The sequence below is a fragment of the Limulus polyphemus genome, unplaced genomic scaffold, assembly GCF_000517525.1.
Source record: "Limulus polyphemus unplaced genomic scaffold, Limulus_polyphemus-2.1.2 Scaffold306, whole genome shotgun sequence".
Classification (NCBI taxonomy): Eukaryota; Metazoa; Arthropoda; class Merostomata; order Xiphosura; family Limulidae; genus Limulus; species Limulus polyphemus.
Window position 1 is genome coordinate 599,130 of NW_013665916.1, and position 12,840 is coordinate 611,969.

At 30.2% G+C, this 12,840-nt stretch overlaps 1 protein-coding gene across 1 annotated transcript in view; it reads left to right on the forward strand.

Moving 5' to 3' along the window:
* The window catches only part of LOC106457239 (PRKC apoptosis WT1 regulator protein-like), a 27,006-nt gene that overhangs the window by 5,270 nt on the left and 8,896 nt on the right, over positions 1-12,840 (forward strand). Inside the window, exons 2-5 of the mRNA XM_022383076.1 lie at positions 2,814-3,247; positions 7,742-7,861; positions 9,835-9,878; positions 10,618-10,789. Of these exons, the coding sequence (XP_022238784.1) occupies positions 2,861-3,247; positions 7,742-7,861; positions 9,835-9,878; positions 10,618-10,789 (723 nt within the window). The 5' untranslated portion in view covers positions 2,814-2,860. The remainder of the gene's footprint in view (positions 1-2,813; positions 3,248-7,741; positions 7,862-9,834; positions 9,879-10,617; positions 10,790-12,840) is intronic.

Below are 12,840 nucleotides of genomic sequence, written 5' to 3' on the forward strand. Positions count from 1 at the left end.
TGTGGTTGATGTCATTACAAGATGGAAGGCTCAGGATTCTGTTTATAACCTTTCAGGCTAAGATTCACCTAGGAGAGTGATGGCAGTGTTTTAGAAAAATCTAACTAGAGTAAGCAAGCAGCATTGACCTTTCAACATAATTGAACTTTCCCAAGATGTTTATCTATGCAACTGAGGCTGAAATCAGTACAAAGACAGTGTTCTGTGGCTTGTTTGGAGTCTACAGGCCTCATTATGTCGATCGACAAAGTGCTATGCCTACAGTGGTGTATTGAATATTGAAGATGGAGCCTGGACATGTAAAAAACAATTATGTAGTGAATAACTCTTCATAGCATTAATGACTGATGGGTAAATGTGGGTGTGGTGGTAGCCACATGAATGCTATGACATCAACTGGTGGTACTGACTGTAAAAGGATTGAATGGTTTAGCCATGATACTGGCACATTTCTGCTGGTACAGACATCTAGATGATGCAGCCTTCCAGAATTGGCACTTTTATGGTAACAAACTTTGCTCTCCCAACAAGTCACATTTTTACAGACTGGTTTTGATAATGGTGTCAACCTGCTGTTATTAACAGTGCATCAAACACATGCTCAACATGCAAGAATATAGGACTTCTATTCATTGGGTTGTGCATAGCAGGAAGAATGGTAAGATATTCCACAAATTATATACCAAGAACTTGTTGCAAGGGTTAGCCCATTGACTGCAGCTGCTCTAAACATGCGCAGAATTTTTGTAAGCCATACACTTTGTATAGCACACTTGCATTCACCTGCCAGAGGCAGACTGTACCCTATATGGTGAATCAGCAGTCACTGGGTTAAAGGCAATCATCCAAGCCAAAGGAGGTCCAATCTAATATGAATCATGAACTTTGTATCTAAAACACAATTGGAACATGGGTGTCCTTACAGTATTGACCATATATTTTATAGTATTTGAAGAAATTCAGAATGTCATTTTTTGTTTCTCACAAAACTGTAACATTATAAAATTGTTATATATACATGTATATAAACCATTTATGCACACACACACACACACACATATATATGTATATCTACTGAAATACAATGTATCAGACGTTAAAAGAAAATTTCATTGACATTGTAGTGATTATAAAACATATATAAAAATCATTGACTAAGGGACTACTCAGATCTATAATTTCTGTCTTTGTGAGTGAAAGTAAAAGAATGTGTATAATAATGTGTCACCCTCACTATATCTGCTATATCAAGTGCTGATGTAATATGTCACCCACACTATATCTGCTATATCAAGTGCTGATGTAATATGTCACCCACACTATATCTGCTATATCAAGTGCTGATGTAATGTCATCCTTACTATATCTGCTATATCAAGTGCTGATGTAATATGTCACCCATACTATATCTGCTATATCAAGTGCTGATGTAATATGTCACCCATACTATATCTGCTATATCAAGTGCTGATGTAATATGTCAACCACACTATATCTGCTATATCAAGTGCTGATGTAATATGTCATCCACACTATATCTGCTATATCAAGTGCTGATAAGGGCTTTTGTTCAATACCAGGACTCATTTTGTGCAAATTGGATTAAATTATTGAAATGTAATTTTCATCAAATAAATTTATTTCACAACATATCAGAATTAGGTTGAAGATTATTGAATACTATATTATTTATTTATTTTAACACCATATATTATTCATTACTATTATATTCTTGAATTAACCTGTTCATTATTTAAAAGAACTGGTGAACTAGCAAGCTAGTCTTCTTAAACCAGGAATGGATCAAGGGATCACAGCATACATCAATGGGAGAAGATCACGTTAGTAATTATTAATAAGAACTTCTGAGAAAAAGTAAAGTGTCGAACTATGTTTCAAGTACACAATACAGTGTCTGATATATACAGAACCTTTTCCCCAATGCTTTTCTTATTAGCTGGGATACATCAGACATAAAGTAGTGGTTGAGAAGCTATTTATAATAGCAAATTGCTTAACAACAACTTTTAAGGTGGGAACATTCAATACATTGTACTAGTACTTTTGGCAATTTAAACCTTTATTTATTACCTCTTTTATCCTTTTTAAGTGGTAACTCCATTTAGAAGTATGATATAGTAGAATTCACTGTGTGAGATAATTATTTTTAGAATTGAGATTGGTTTTGTTTTATTTTGAGACACCTTTTACTCATATGATATATAGAAATTTCAAGAATATATAGCATTCATGCTACTATTTTATTCTTATGAATTCTTCAGCAAAAAAGCTTTGTAAAAGTCTAAAAAATATATGTGAAACATAGTATATTATTTGATGTGGCACTTCATCAGTAACCCTGGAAAAGAGCAAATTGAAAGAATAAATTCAGGCTTCATATTGTGATGGAATGTATATTATATTTATCTTGTTTTGAGATGTATTGTACTCACACCATAATTCTGTATTTATATAGGAGTTTTAAGAATATGCAGCATTGATGCCACTAATTTATTACTGTGAATTATTCAGCTGACAAGCTGCATAAAATAATAAAATAAAAAGTGTGAAGCTCAATATATCATTAAATTTACCATTTCTGTGATTTAAAAGACATTTCAAAACACCATACATGCAGTATAAATTCAGCCACTATATGTAGTCTAGGCTTATTTTGATTTGCCCTTGTCCAGTGTTACTAATGAGGGGTGGAATTCCCTGAAACCAATATTGCTCTGTGTGAAATGGTGAATGAAATGATATATTGGGCTTCACATTTATGTTTTAGTATTGTTTTTTGTTTTATTTTTCAGGTCTTTAGGAAACATAAAAAGTAAAGAAATTCAGTTATAATATAATCATGGCATCAAGTTCCCTAAGTCAGGAAGATGCTGATCGTGAATTTGAAATATCATCACGTCGATCCCGTATACGTACTGCAAGGGCTAATGCAAGAAATGCTCCCACCTCTAGTCGCAGTGCTGTTGCTGATGGAGGCATTATTGGTGATGCAGAAGTCACTGTTCAAACAGGAGCAGTTTATACTTCTGGTATTGGTTGTACTGAAAGCTCTGGGATAGTGAGTGGAGTAGGAGATCAAGATGCTTCTCCTAAGCCAACTTCAAGAGCTAAAGATAAAAGATGTCCACGTCCAAATCATGTAAATAAAGGGAAGGCTCAGCGTGAGAGAAGGAAACTTCGAGAAAAAAGAAGAAGTACAGGAGTGGTGCATCTCCCATCAACAGAGGTAAGAACCTGAAAGGAACCATTCTTGTATCTTACCCGTATATCTAACACTGTATGTACATTATAAGTAGAGGTGGGTGGTTAGTGAAAGTTGATAACTAATTAATCATCAGGCACATTAGCCAAGTACTTTCAACTAATTGATTATTGTCATGAGACTTGGATAGTTCAAATAATTAAAAATACTAATTTTGATTAGGTGATTAGTTTTTTGAATTGTAATAGTAATCAGTTAAGCTGAACAACTTTGGATTAATCAAAAATAATAATGAGAAATTGTAATGACACTATTTTGTTACTTGGATAGTTGTAGTAACTGGAAACACTAGTTTCGATTAGTTGGTTGTTTTCGTCACCTTAATCGACTTAATCATAGTTTTGCTTAATCTGTGACGCTAATCAATGCTCATAGGTGAGTGATTAATCGAGTTAACCACCCAGCTCTAACTGTAGTACTTACGAATGTAAAACCATTACTACTAACTGAGCTGATGAGTTCAAACAGCAGTTATGCTTACAAACATTTGTGAAGTGTAGACTTATTGTGTGGTAAAACTACATACAACTATGAGTAACATATCATAGAATGTTTTATATAATAGCCTCAATTTTACTGTTACATTAAATTTGAATAGTAATATTTATCATGTCTTTTTGTGCTTAAGACACGATTTGTTGATTATATACATCTTAAGTGTAAGTAATGGGATGCTCCTGTGGATAAGTTTTAATGTAGGATAGAATGACAGAGAAATGAAGATGAGTTGTGGGCATATCAATCTTAGATTTATTAACAGTGATTAAATAACAATGTGTAAATGCTTAATTTATTACAAAACATATGAAGCAATTTCATCAGATAAGCAAGGAATATGGATTAAACAACTGTAATAAAATGATAGTTTGAGTTTTGGGGTCAAAAGCAATAAAATAAATATTTTGAATGCAGAAGAACTAAAGAAAATGAATCATAGAAGTTTGAATGACAGTAAAGAAAATAAAACCCAGAAGTGCTTTAGAAAGTTGAATATTGCTATAGAAATATTTTAGTCATTCACAAATGAAAATGTTTACCGTGTGATCATTCCAGCCATGGTGTGTGCAATTAAGACTTGATAAAAGAAAATCCAAAACACTGAAGGAATTTTCTTGAATCAATTTGGAATATTTTATTTTGTGGCTATGTATACTGAATATGATTTACACATTCATGAAACATCAGTGTGTATGGGAATAGGCAGAGAAACTGGTTCCATACCATAGAGAATGTCATAAACTTCCTGTAATTGTAGAATGTATGTGATATAAAACTTTCAAACATTCAGTTGATGAAAGAACAAATAAACAGTATAGTTCTTTTATGTATTATAAAGTTTACTAACTTACTACTGTTGGTAAATTTTGTTAAAAAACGTAAGTTTTGATAATACTTAAATAATAATGCTGCAAAATAAGAAACCTTTAGCAAGGTGTAAAAACTGTTTCATTTTTTGCTGTTTTTATACAACTTAAAATTTCATTTAGGATTGAATTAGATGTATGCACAGTAAGTTTTTTCTCATTTTCTACTTGTTTTTGTACTGAATGTTAAGAATTTGCCTAAATTCACAAAAATGGCTTTTTAAAAATAATCTTTATAACTTTATATAAATTAATGTAAGGAATGAATATATAAAGAATATGTCAAATTGAATAATATAATTGGTACTTAAAACTGTTTGTACTTGGAGAAATTCCATAATTACAGTATTAAGGAAAAAAACAAATACTTCAATTTTTAATAACCTTGGTTTCACCAGTAAAGGCATCACAAGGTACAGGTTTACATATATATATATGTTTAACCAAAGAGCCAGAAGTGACCTTGACATTCACCTTGAGACAAGTGAGGTGAGAAGTGGGGAGGATCTTAAATTGGTTTGGGCATTTAGAACTTTTTCTGGATTTGTATTTTAGACTTCTCTTTGTTTCTAAAATTTCCAGACTATTTAATTTTTTACCTATTTTGCAGATATGTATAATTTTGCAGTTTTTTTCTGGATCAAGTTGGTGTTTAGTTTCAATAAGGTGGGATGCAAATGTTGGATCCATTCTCCTTAATTTCCAGCTTTTAGAATATTCTTTAATCCTTGTTTCTATGGAACTATTACAGTCTTGACATGTTAATTGGTAAACACCACTGTTGCTGTACTTTTTAATTTTTGTCTTTATTGTTGCACAATATTTTGCCTAGATTGTTTATATAGTAGAAGGCAGGTGTATAGATTTCTTTGTTCAGTGTTATATATTTTGTGAGAAGGTTTTCCAATGTAGCTTATCTTAAACCATTTCTTTTTGTTGATGTCTTTTGGTACAGTATGTGGGTATATTGATTTTCAGTAAATGGCTTTATTTTTTTAAAAACAATGTTTCAATTAACTTTTTTACAGCAGTTTGTTTTATTGTTTTTAATTCTGTTTCATAATCTTCATATGGCAAGGGTACAGTGATAAGCCGATGCAACAAACTGTAGGACATGGCAAGTTTCTGAGATATTGGTTGTCAGTTTCTGAAAATTTTGAAGGAATGTATGCCATTATTTATGACAATATTTTTAAGTCCAAAGAATTAATGTTCCCTTTTCTCCAAATTCCATAGTATTTGTGAATTTAGAAGAGTCATAGAATTATCATAAACATATCTGTACCAGTATTTGACATCCTTTGTATTATTTTCATCACTAAACATTTATTCTCTAAATTATCTTTGACAACTTCTGCAAGCAAAGGAGAGAGAGGAAACCCATAACCAACCCATCATTCTGTGTTTATATTTGGTCATTAAATTTGAAGTAGTTCTGATCTAAGCAAATGGTTATTATTGTTTTTAAATCCTAGGTTTGTACAGGGCACACTTTTTCCTTATCCATTAAATCGCTAACAATTTGTATACATTTATTAACAGGTTATACTGGTGAAAAGACTACAGACATCAGATGAAAGAATTTTAACATTATTTAGTATCTCTACATTTTTTTTTCTACAAGCTCCAGAGTTTTTTTTATATACAAAACTTAGGTTTAAAACCAGTTACATTTGTGAAAATATTGTGAGCTTTCTGTGATATCTTGTAAGCAGGAGCATTAGTATAGGACACAACAGGTCTGATAGGGATATTCATTTTTGCAGATTAGTAAGTCTATACAGATGTGGTGGGTGAGGGTTCGTAATGCTTAATGACTTAGCTTGGAGTTCAATAAGTGGGCTTTTGCTGTTGTTCAAAAAAGATTTAACATTGTTGTTAAAGGTATTACTATCTTATCCATTTGTGTGTGAATAATCTTTTTAATGAGGTAAGGTAGTGAAAACCACATAAAAACAGAAGTGGTTCCTAGTATTACAAATATAAATCACAGACAAACACGCATGTGCACCATCTTTTTAGTGAGGCAAGCTGGTGAAAAACTACATAGAAAAGAATGGTTCCATATATAACAACATCTAATATATACAAAAGCCAGCGCATTTTGATAACAGTGCATTCCAACGATGTCTTTTATGTCATGTTGCTAAGCAACAGAAGTATGACCTAATATTGTTGTTAGTCTATGTTCTGAAAGTATGAAATGAAATATATAAACTACAAAGCTTTAAAAATATTTGTTGATTTTTTAATTTAGAGTCTCTGTTGATTAAAGATGTTTATTTTTTATTAAAAACTTTGTTGATATAACAGAAAATACCTTATTTCAAAAATGATTTAAGTTTAAAATTGGATTGATATTTTTTACTTTCATGATAAATTTAGTGCACTTGGCTCTAGGCTAGGTTCTCTCACACTATGTCTTTACTTTAGGCTTATTTGTTAATTTCTTTAAATCATACCAACATTCACTACACCAAGGTTTCTCGGCCCCCTTACACCCTCATCACTAAAATCATAATGGTCAGACAGTAATCGAACTATTCTATCTGGCATATAGTCATCTAGAATATATCAACCTAGTAACTCAAGTGAAGCCAGGTACTTTCACTAGTATAATAATAGGAGAAAATAACCTAGAAATCTGAAATTTTGCATCCATACTAAGTAGACCCTGGGGTAATATTCTTATCCACATACATGTGTGCACAGGCACCCCATAGTATACCCTGTAGTATATCAGTTAGATTAACAACTTCTAATGTATAGAAAAGTCAGTGCATTTTGGTAACAATGTGTTCCAACAATGGCTTTAATTTCATGATAAATTTTATGCACTTGCTAACATATATCAAACTAATAACCTGTGAGAAGCTGAGTACTATCGCTAGTATTAAATAATTGTAAGTTAGTGTTTATGTTAAAAAAAAACTTATTGCATTGATAACAAATCTGAATTTAAGTTTTTACCAAAAATTCACAAAAAGCTTTGTTTTATTTTGATAGAGATAACATGAAATACTAACTTAACTCGTAGTTGTTAATTTAACAATCTGACTTATAGCACAGCTGATAATTTTGCAAACATTTTCAGAGTACAGGTGGGAGTACAGGAGAAGATGAAGATGAACTTCAGTTGATGTCTGCTGAGACTAAACGAAACACAGCTCTCAATGAATCATTCACTTTAAAAGACCAAGCAGGAGAAGTTGTGGTAAAAAAGAATTTTGTAATAAATATAGATTTTTTTCATTTCTAGTTTTTATGTCAGATTTAAACCATATTTTTCATTCTATGTTAGCTTACAATAAAAAAATATTTTCTGTAACTTTAAAATGTGTAATTGTTTTATTACTTTTATAAATAAATTATTGATTTATTTTTGTCAAGTTCAGTTACATTTTGTATATAGGATATTTAAGATTTAAAAACTCAAGTTTTATCCAAGATACATGTACATTGTACATGTCAAGGTATACTTATGATTAATGGGACATAATGCTAAAGCACCAGAGTATTATATGTGATACTCAGTTATATTTACTTAATAGGCAGCTGATGCTCATGAACGTGGCAATGGGAACTGGTTGTTTTAATTCAACTTACAAGATTAGAAGAGAACTTTGTATGAGCATCACAAGTGACACTCAAAGCACATGTGATAGTTCAGGTTACTTTCACTCAAAAGAAAATGTAAACCTAGAATAAATACAACAAACTTTTTTTGTTAATTCTTTAGATTTTCATTACCCATTACACTAAATTTGCAAAAAATGATTAATGTTTATAAAAAACAAGCTTTATGGAATATCGAAATTACCTAAAACAGGGAAAGGGTTAAATTCTAAGTCATTTTAGAGAAAATAAGACAAATACTGATGTATACAAGAATGTAAATATTCACATACATGTCTGTGTGTGTAACTATCTGGCATGAAAAAAGTAGAAAGTATATTGTCTATACATACATAATACAAGTGTTTTTTCAATATTTTACAAGGTGGAAGTACAAATATAGTATTACATTTTACTGTATTCATAATACATGTAAATTTACAGATCTATCCACTGCCAGATGTTTGTCAGACATCTGATGCTGAAAATGTTTACAATGTTCATTCTAAAATAAATCTACACAAGCCCTTCTTTTCTAAGTTTTAGCAATGTTTTTCATTCTTGTAATGTTTTTATAAATAATGTTTAATGTAAATGTTCTTGTCTTTTTATTTACATGTAATACATTAGCATTTACATTTACTTACTGTTTTAATAAGTAATATTAATTAACCCATTTCCTTTTAGTGATGTATGTGTAATATTTTGAGGACAAATGCTGTTAATCCTTTCCTTTCCGGTTTACTATCTGGAATAAAATTTAATACAAGAAAATATCAACATGATGTGTATAAAAGTTGAATTTATCTGGCAGTTTAAGTTAAACCTGCCAAAAATATGTGGTTTTTAACTCTCTCTATGTTATAGCTAGCCCATTGGAATCAAATTACAAACCTTTTCAATACTTAAATGCTAATGGTAAAAAAAGAAGAGTTGATATCTAATATTGAAAGACTTCTAATTTTCCATAAAAAGTTCATGAAAAATTAGTGATACAAGTTTTTAGGGTTAATATTTTCATGTAAAAGCAGAAAGTGCCACAACTTCTGTAGATGTGTATTTCAAGTATTAAACAATATGATTAGTTTTATCTTTTTCTTAGGATAACATCTTACAGTCTTGTAATATGTACACTTTTTGAGTTTATAAAAAACAGTGACTTGTAAAAGAACTTTTCTTTATTTAGTTTCTCAAACAATTTACCTGAGTGTCATCCTTAAAATGTAAATATAAATGATAAGTAATACACAGTGAAAAATAAACAGTTTGCTTTCAGAATTGTTTATTTGGCAAGTTTTTTCTGTCTGTTTAGTTGACTTGATAATGACACTGAAAATTTGAATTTGAAGATTAGCTTGTTTCATTGTGTATTAGCTACCTAAAACAAAATTCATGGTAAATTTTGTAAAGTATTGTTATGCTCATTTCATTATCGAAATATAATATTAGGTTAGAAAAAATTTGTGAAATTATTTTGGGAATATATATAATTCCTTCAGTTAAAAGTTAAATGTCATACAAATGTTTTTTCCATAGTGACAAGTTTCATTTAGTAAGTTTTGCAACTTACAGAAAGAAAGTCTTCCTGAACCATACAGGTCCCGAAATAACAAAAGGTAAGCTGATATTTTTTACATTAAAATAGTTATAGGAGTACTTGTAGTTAGCATTCATTTGAGATTTCTTTCTGATATTTTTTTTTCAAAATGCAGAGGGTTGACTAGTTTTGAGCAGTAAGTAGTATTTGACTTCAGCATACATTGAAACAGTTGATTTTTTTTTATGGTCCTAGTTTTATAGGTAATGATTTAATAAAAATAGCCATATTTGGAGGAAATGGAAGTGTACTTCCTCATAATGATAATTCTGAGACAAGGTTATTTATCTATATTTCTCTTCTTAAAAATCTTGCTATGTTAAATATACTTATTTAGCTTTTTAATATTCTCTATGCTATGTAACTCTAATCAGTAATCTCAAATGATCTTAGGATTGGAAGTAATTAAATTTAGTCTTTTTTTTTATTCTTTACTAACATTAACGTTTTTTTTTATTATTTTTTTCTTTATTTACTGGGTGTGGTTTAATGGTTGGCATGCTAGACTCTGAATTCAAAAAATCCATGATTTTCATCTCATTGCCAAAATGTCTTACTCTGCTCTTTGAGGACATGTGTACTGAGAAAGTGATAATAGAATTCTGCAATGTGATTAGAGTAACCCAAGAGTTGGTAGTGGGTACTGTTCACTAGCTGCCTTCTCTCTAATATATCAGTTTGTAATGAGTAATGTTTAATGCAGCTAGCCCTTTTGTAGCTTTGGTTGAATATCTGAAATGAACATTTTTTTATCTCAGCCCATCAGATCTTGATGCTGATGATGAAGATAACCAAGACTATGATAGCACTGTCAATCAGTCAGACTCCACAGTTAGTTTGATTCAGGATGATGCTAATCGAGGTGCTCAGAGGAGGTCATCTAGTATCAATGGCCGACCAGAGACACCCTGCAGTGAAAATGCTGAAGAGGTATGAACTAAGGTTTCTAAATGTAAACTTTAAATAATACTTCAAGTCAGGTACATACTCACAAGACTTCAAAATCTAGATACAGACTTTGTTTTTACAGTTTCCATTGCTACAAAGTTTTTCTTTGTTTTTTCCAGTCTAAATCTTGTCATATAGTTAATTAGTTTTAATATATTTTTTCATAATTTAATTAACTTTTTTAAAATTTAAACTGCCGATATCATGTACATTCTAAAGTGAAGAATTAAAAAGACTAGGAGAGCCCTATGTAAGAATGAACTAGTTAACACATCCTTATCAAAGTAAAACATTCACGATAGGCCAAACTTAGAAACAAGTAGTCGCAGGAGCAGAACAATGAGTAATGCAAGTATATGTGAAGAGAACTTTTCATCTTCATAGTTCTTCTTGGAGTGTTTCTGGCTTTTACAACATGATTAGTATTTCATAGCCAAATAAATAAGAAGGTTCATAATAAAGAATGTACACAACTGTTCCCAGGCATGAAATCAACACTTCTCATTAAGATATTAGAGAAGACTCTAAGAGGTGTTAAGCTGATAGAACTAGAAAAAAAATTAAGTAGTATAGAATTAAATTTAATGAAATATAAAGTATTTTTTAATTTATTGTCTTATAAACCAGTGTTGTGGTAATTTGTCTCTACAAATAAAAATCAGTTACTTAAACCTGAGCTGTGTGTGACATAAATAAATTGAACAACAAGCAAGGTGACTTATTTTTCTTAAATGTTTTATATGTATTGCTTCATTGAGTAAATATCTAATGTGTGTTCTGTTTCATTAAATTTAAATGTGGTATAGTCATTAATTTCTCACTTATAAAAAAAAATATATAAAGCTGACATATACAAGGTTAACGTATTTGTTTCTTGAATTTTCTAAATGCTTGTTAATATTGTATTAACACACTACAGACTTATAAGTTAATTGTTTGCCTAAATTAATGTTATTTACAAGATAGCAATGCAAACTGTGTAAAGTTATGTTTATGTATTACATCTTACAGTAATCTTTGTATAGTAAATAAAATCAAGTGGATTGAAGCATGAACACTACTTTAAGTGATTCAATTAACTTTGTGAAATTATATACTTATATAACATTCAAGCAAGAATACAAACTACAATCCTTTTAGTTGCAGTTGATCAAATCTGACAAACTTTCCAATGAGTTAAATTTCTCATTGCATTCAAGTTCTCATACACGACAAGTATATGATATCCCAAAAATCCAATAACTCTTTCAGCATGGGCTCGGTCCCTGGGACTGACCTCGTAACCATTTTGTGCTTGTTATAGTTTTCATGTTGTAACTTTTATATTGGTAAGCGCATGTTAGTCAAATGTGGCAGATTATCAGTAAACATTACAATGCTTTCATACACAAAATAACAAAAAATTTTTTATTAAATCTTCTAAGGTTTGTAAAGCAATGTTTTTCTCGTGTCTTTTTTTCTTTTTGCATGTTGGATAGGCAACATGCAATATAATTTTTATTTTAAGATTAATAATACTTTTATGCATAAAAAAAATTTCAAATTTCACATGCAAAATCTTTATAATGTCCAATTAGTTATCAAATGTTTCTTAAGAAAAAACTTTATATTTTATCTGTTATTTTCAGTAATGAATCTCTGTACAGGTTTGGTAGATTTGACCAATCTCGTAACCATCATAAAAAAATTAGGGAATATATATTATACCTCTTTCATTCTAGAATGAACACAAATTATAGCACGAAAAAATAAATGTGAAGACTAAATAGCTTAAATATCATAACATTATACATTTATATGTATTTATTATTTTTATTATATTGACCTTTCAGCTGTGCCTGGCTAACAATACAGAAATTTCAATGACACGGCACACTTGCACTCATGTTACCGTATCCAATAGTGTAAAACTAACCTTTAATTTTTACAAAGTGACCTGTCTTGGCTGTATTTTGGTAGACTAGTATTTTGTAAAATACAGTCACATTTCAATTATTATACAATATATATGTATATAGATTATTGCTATTTAG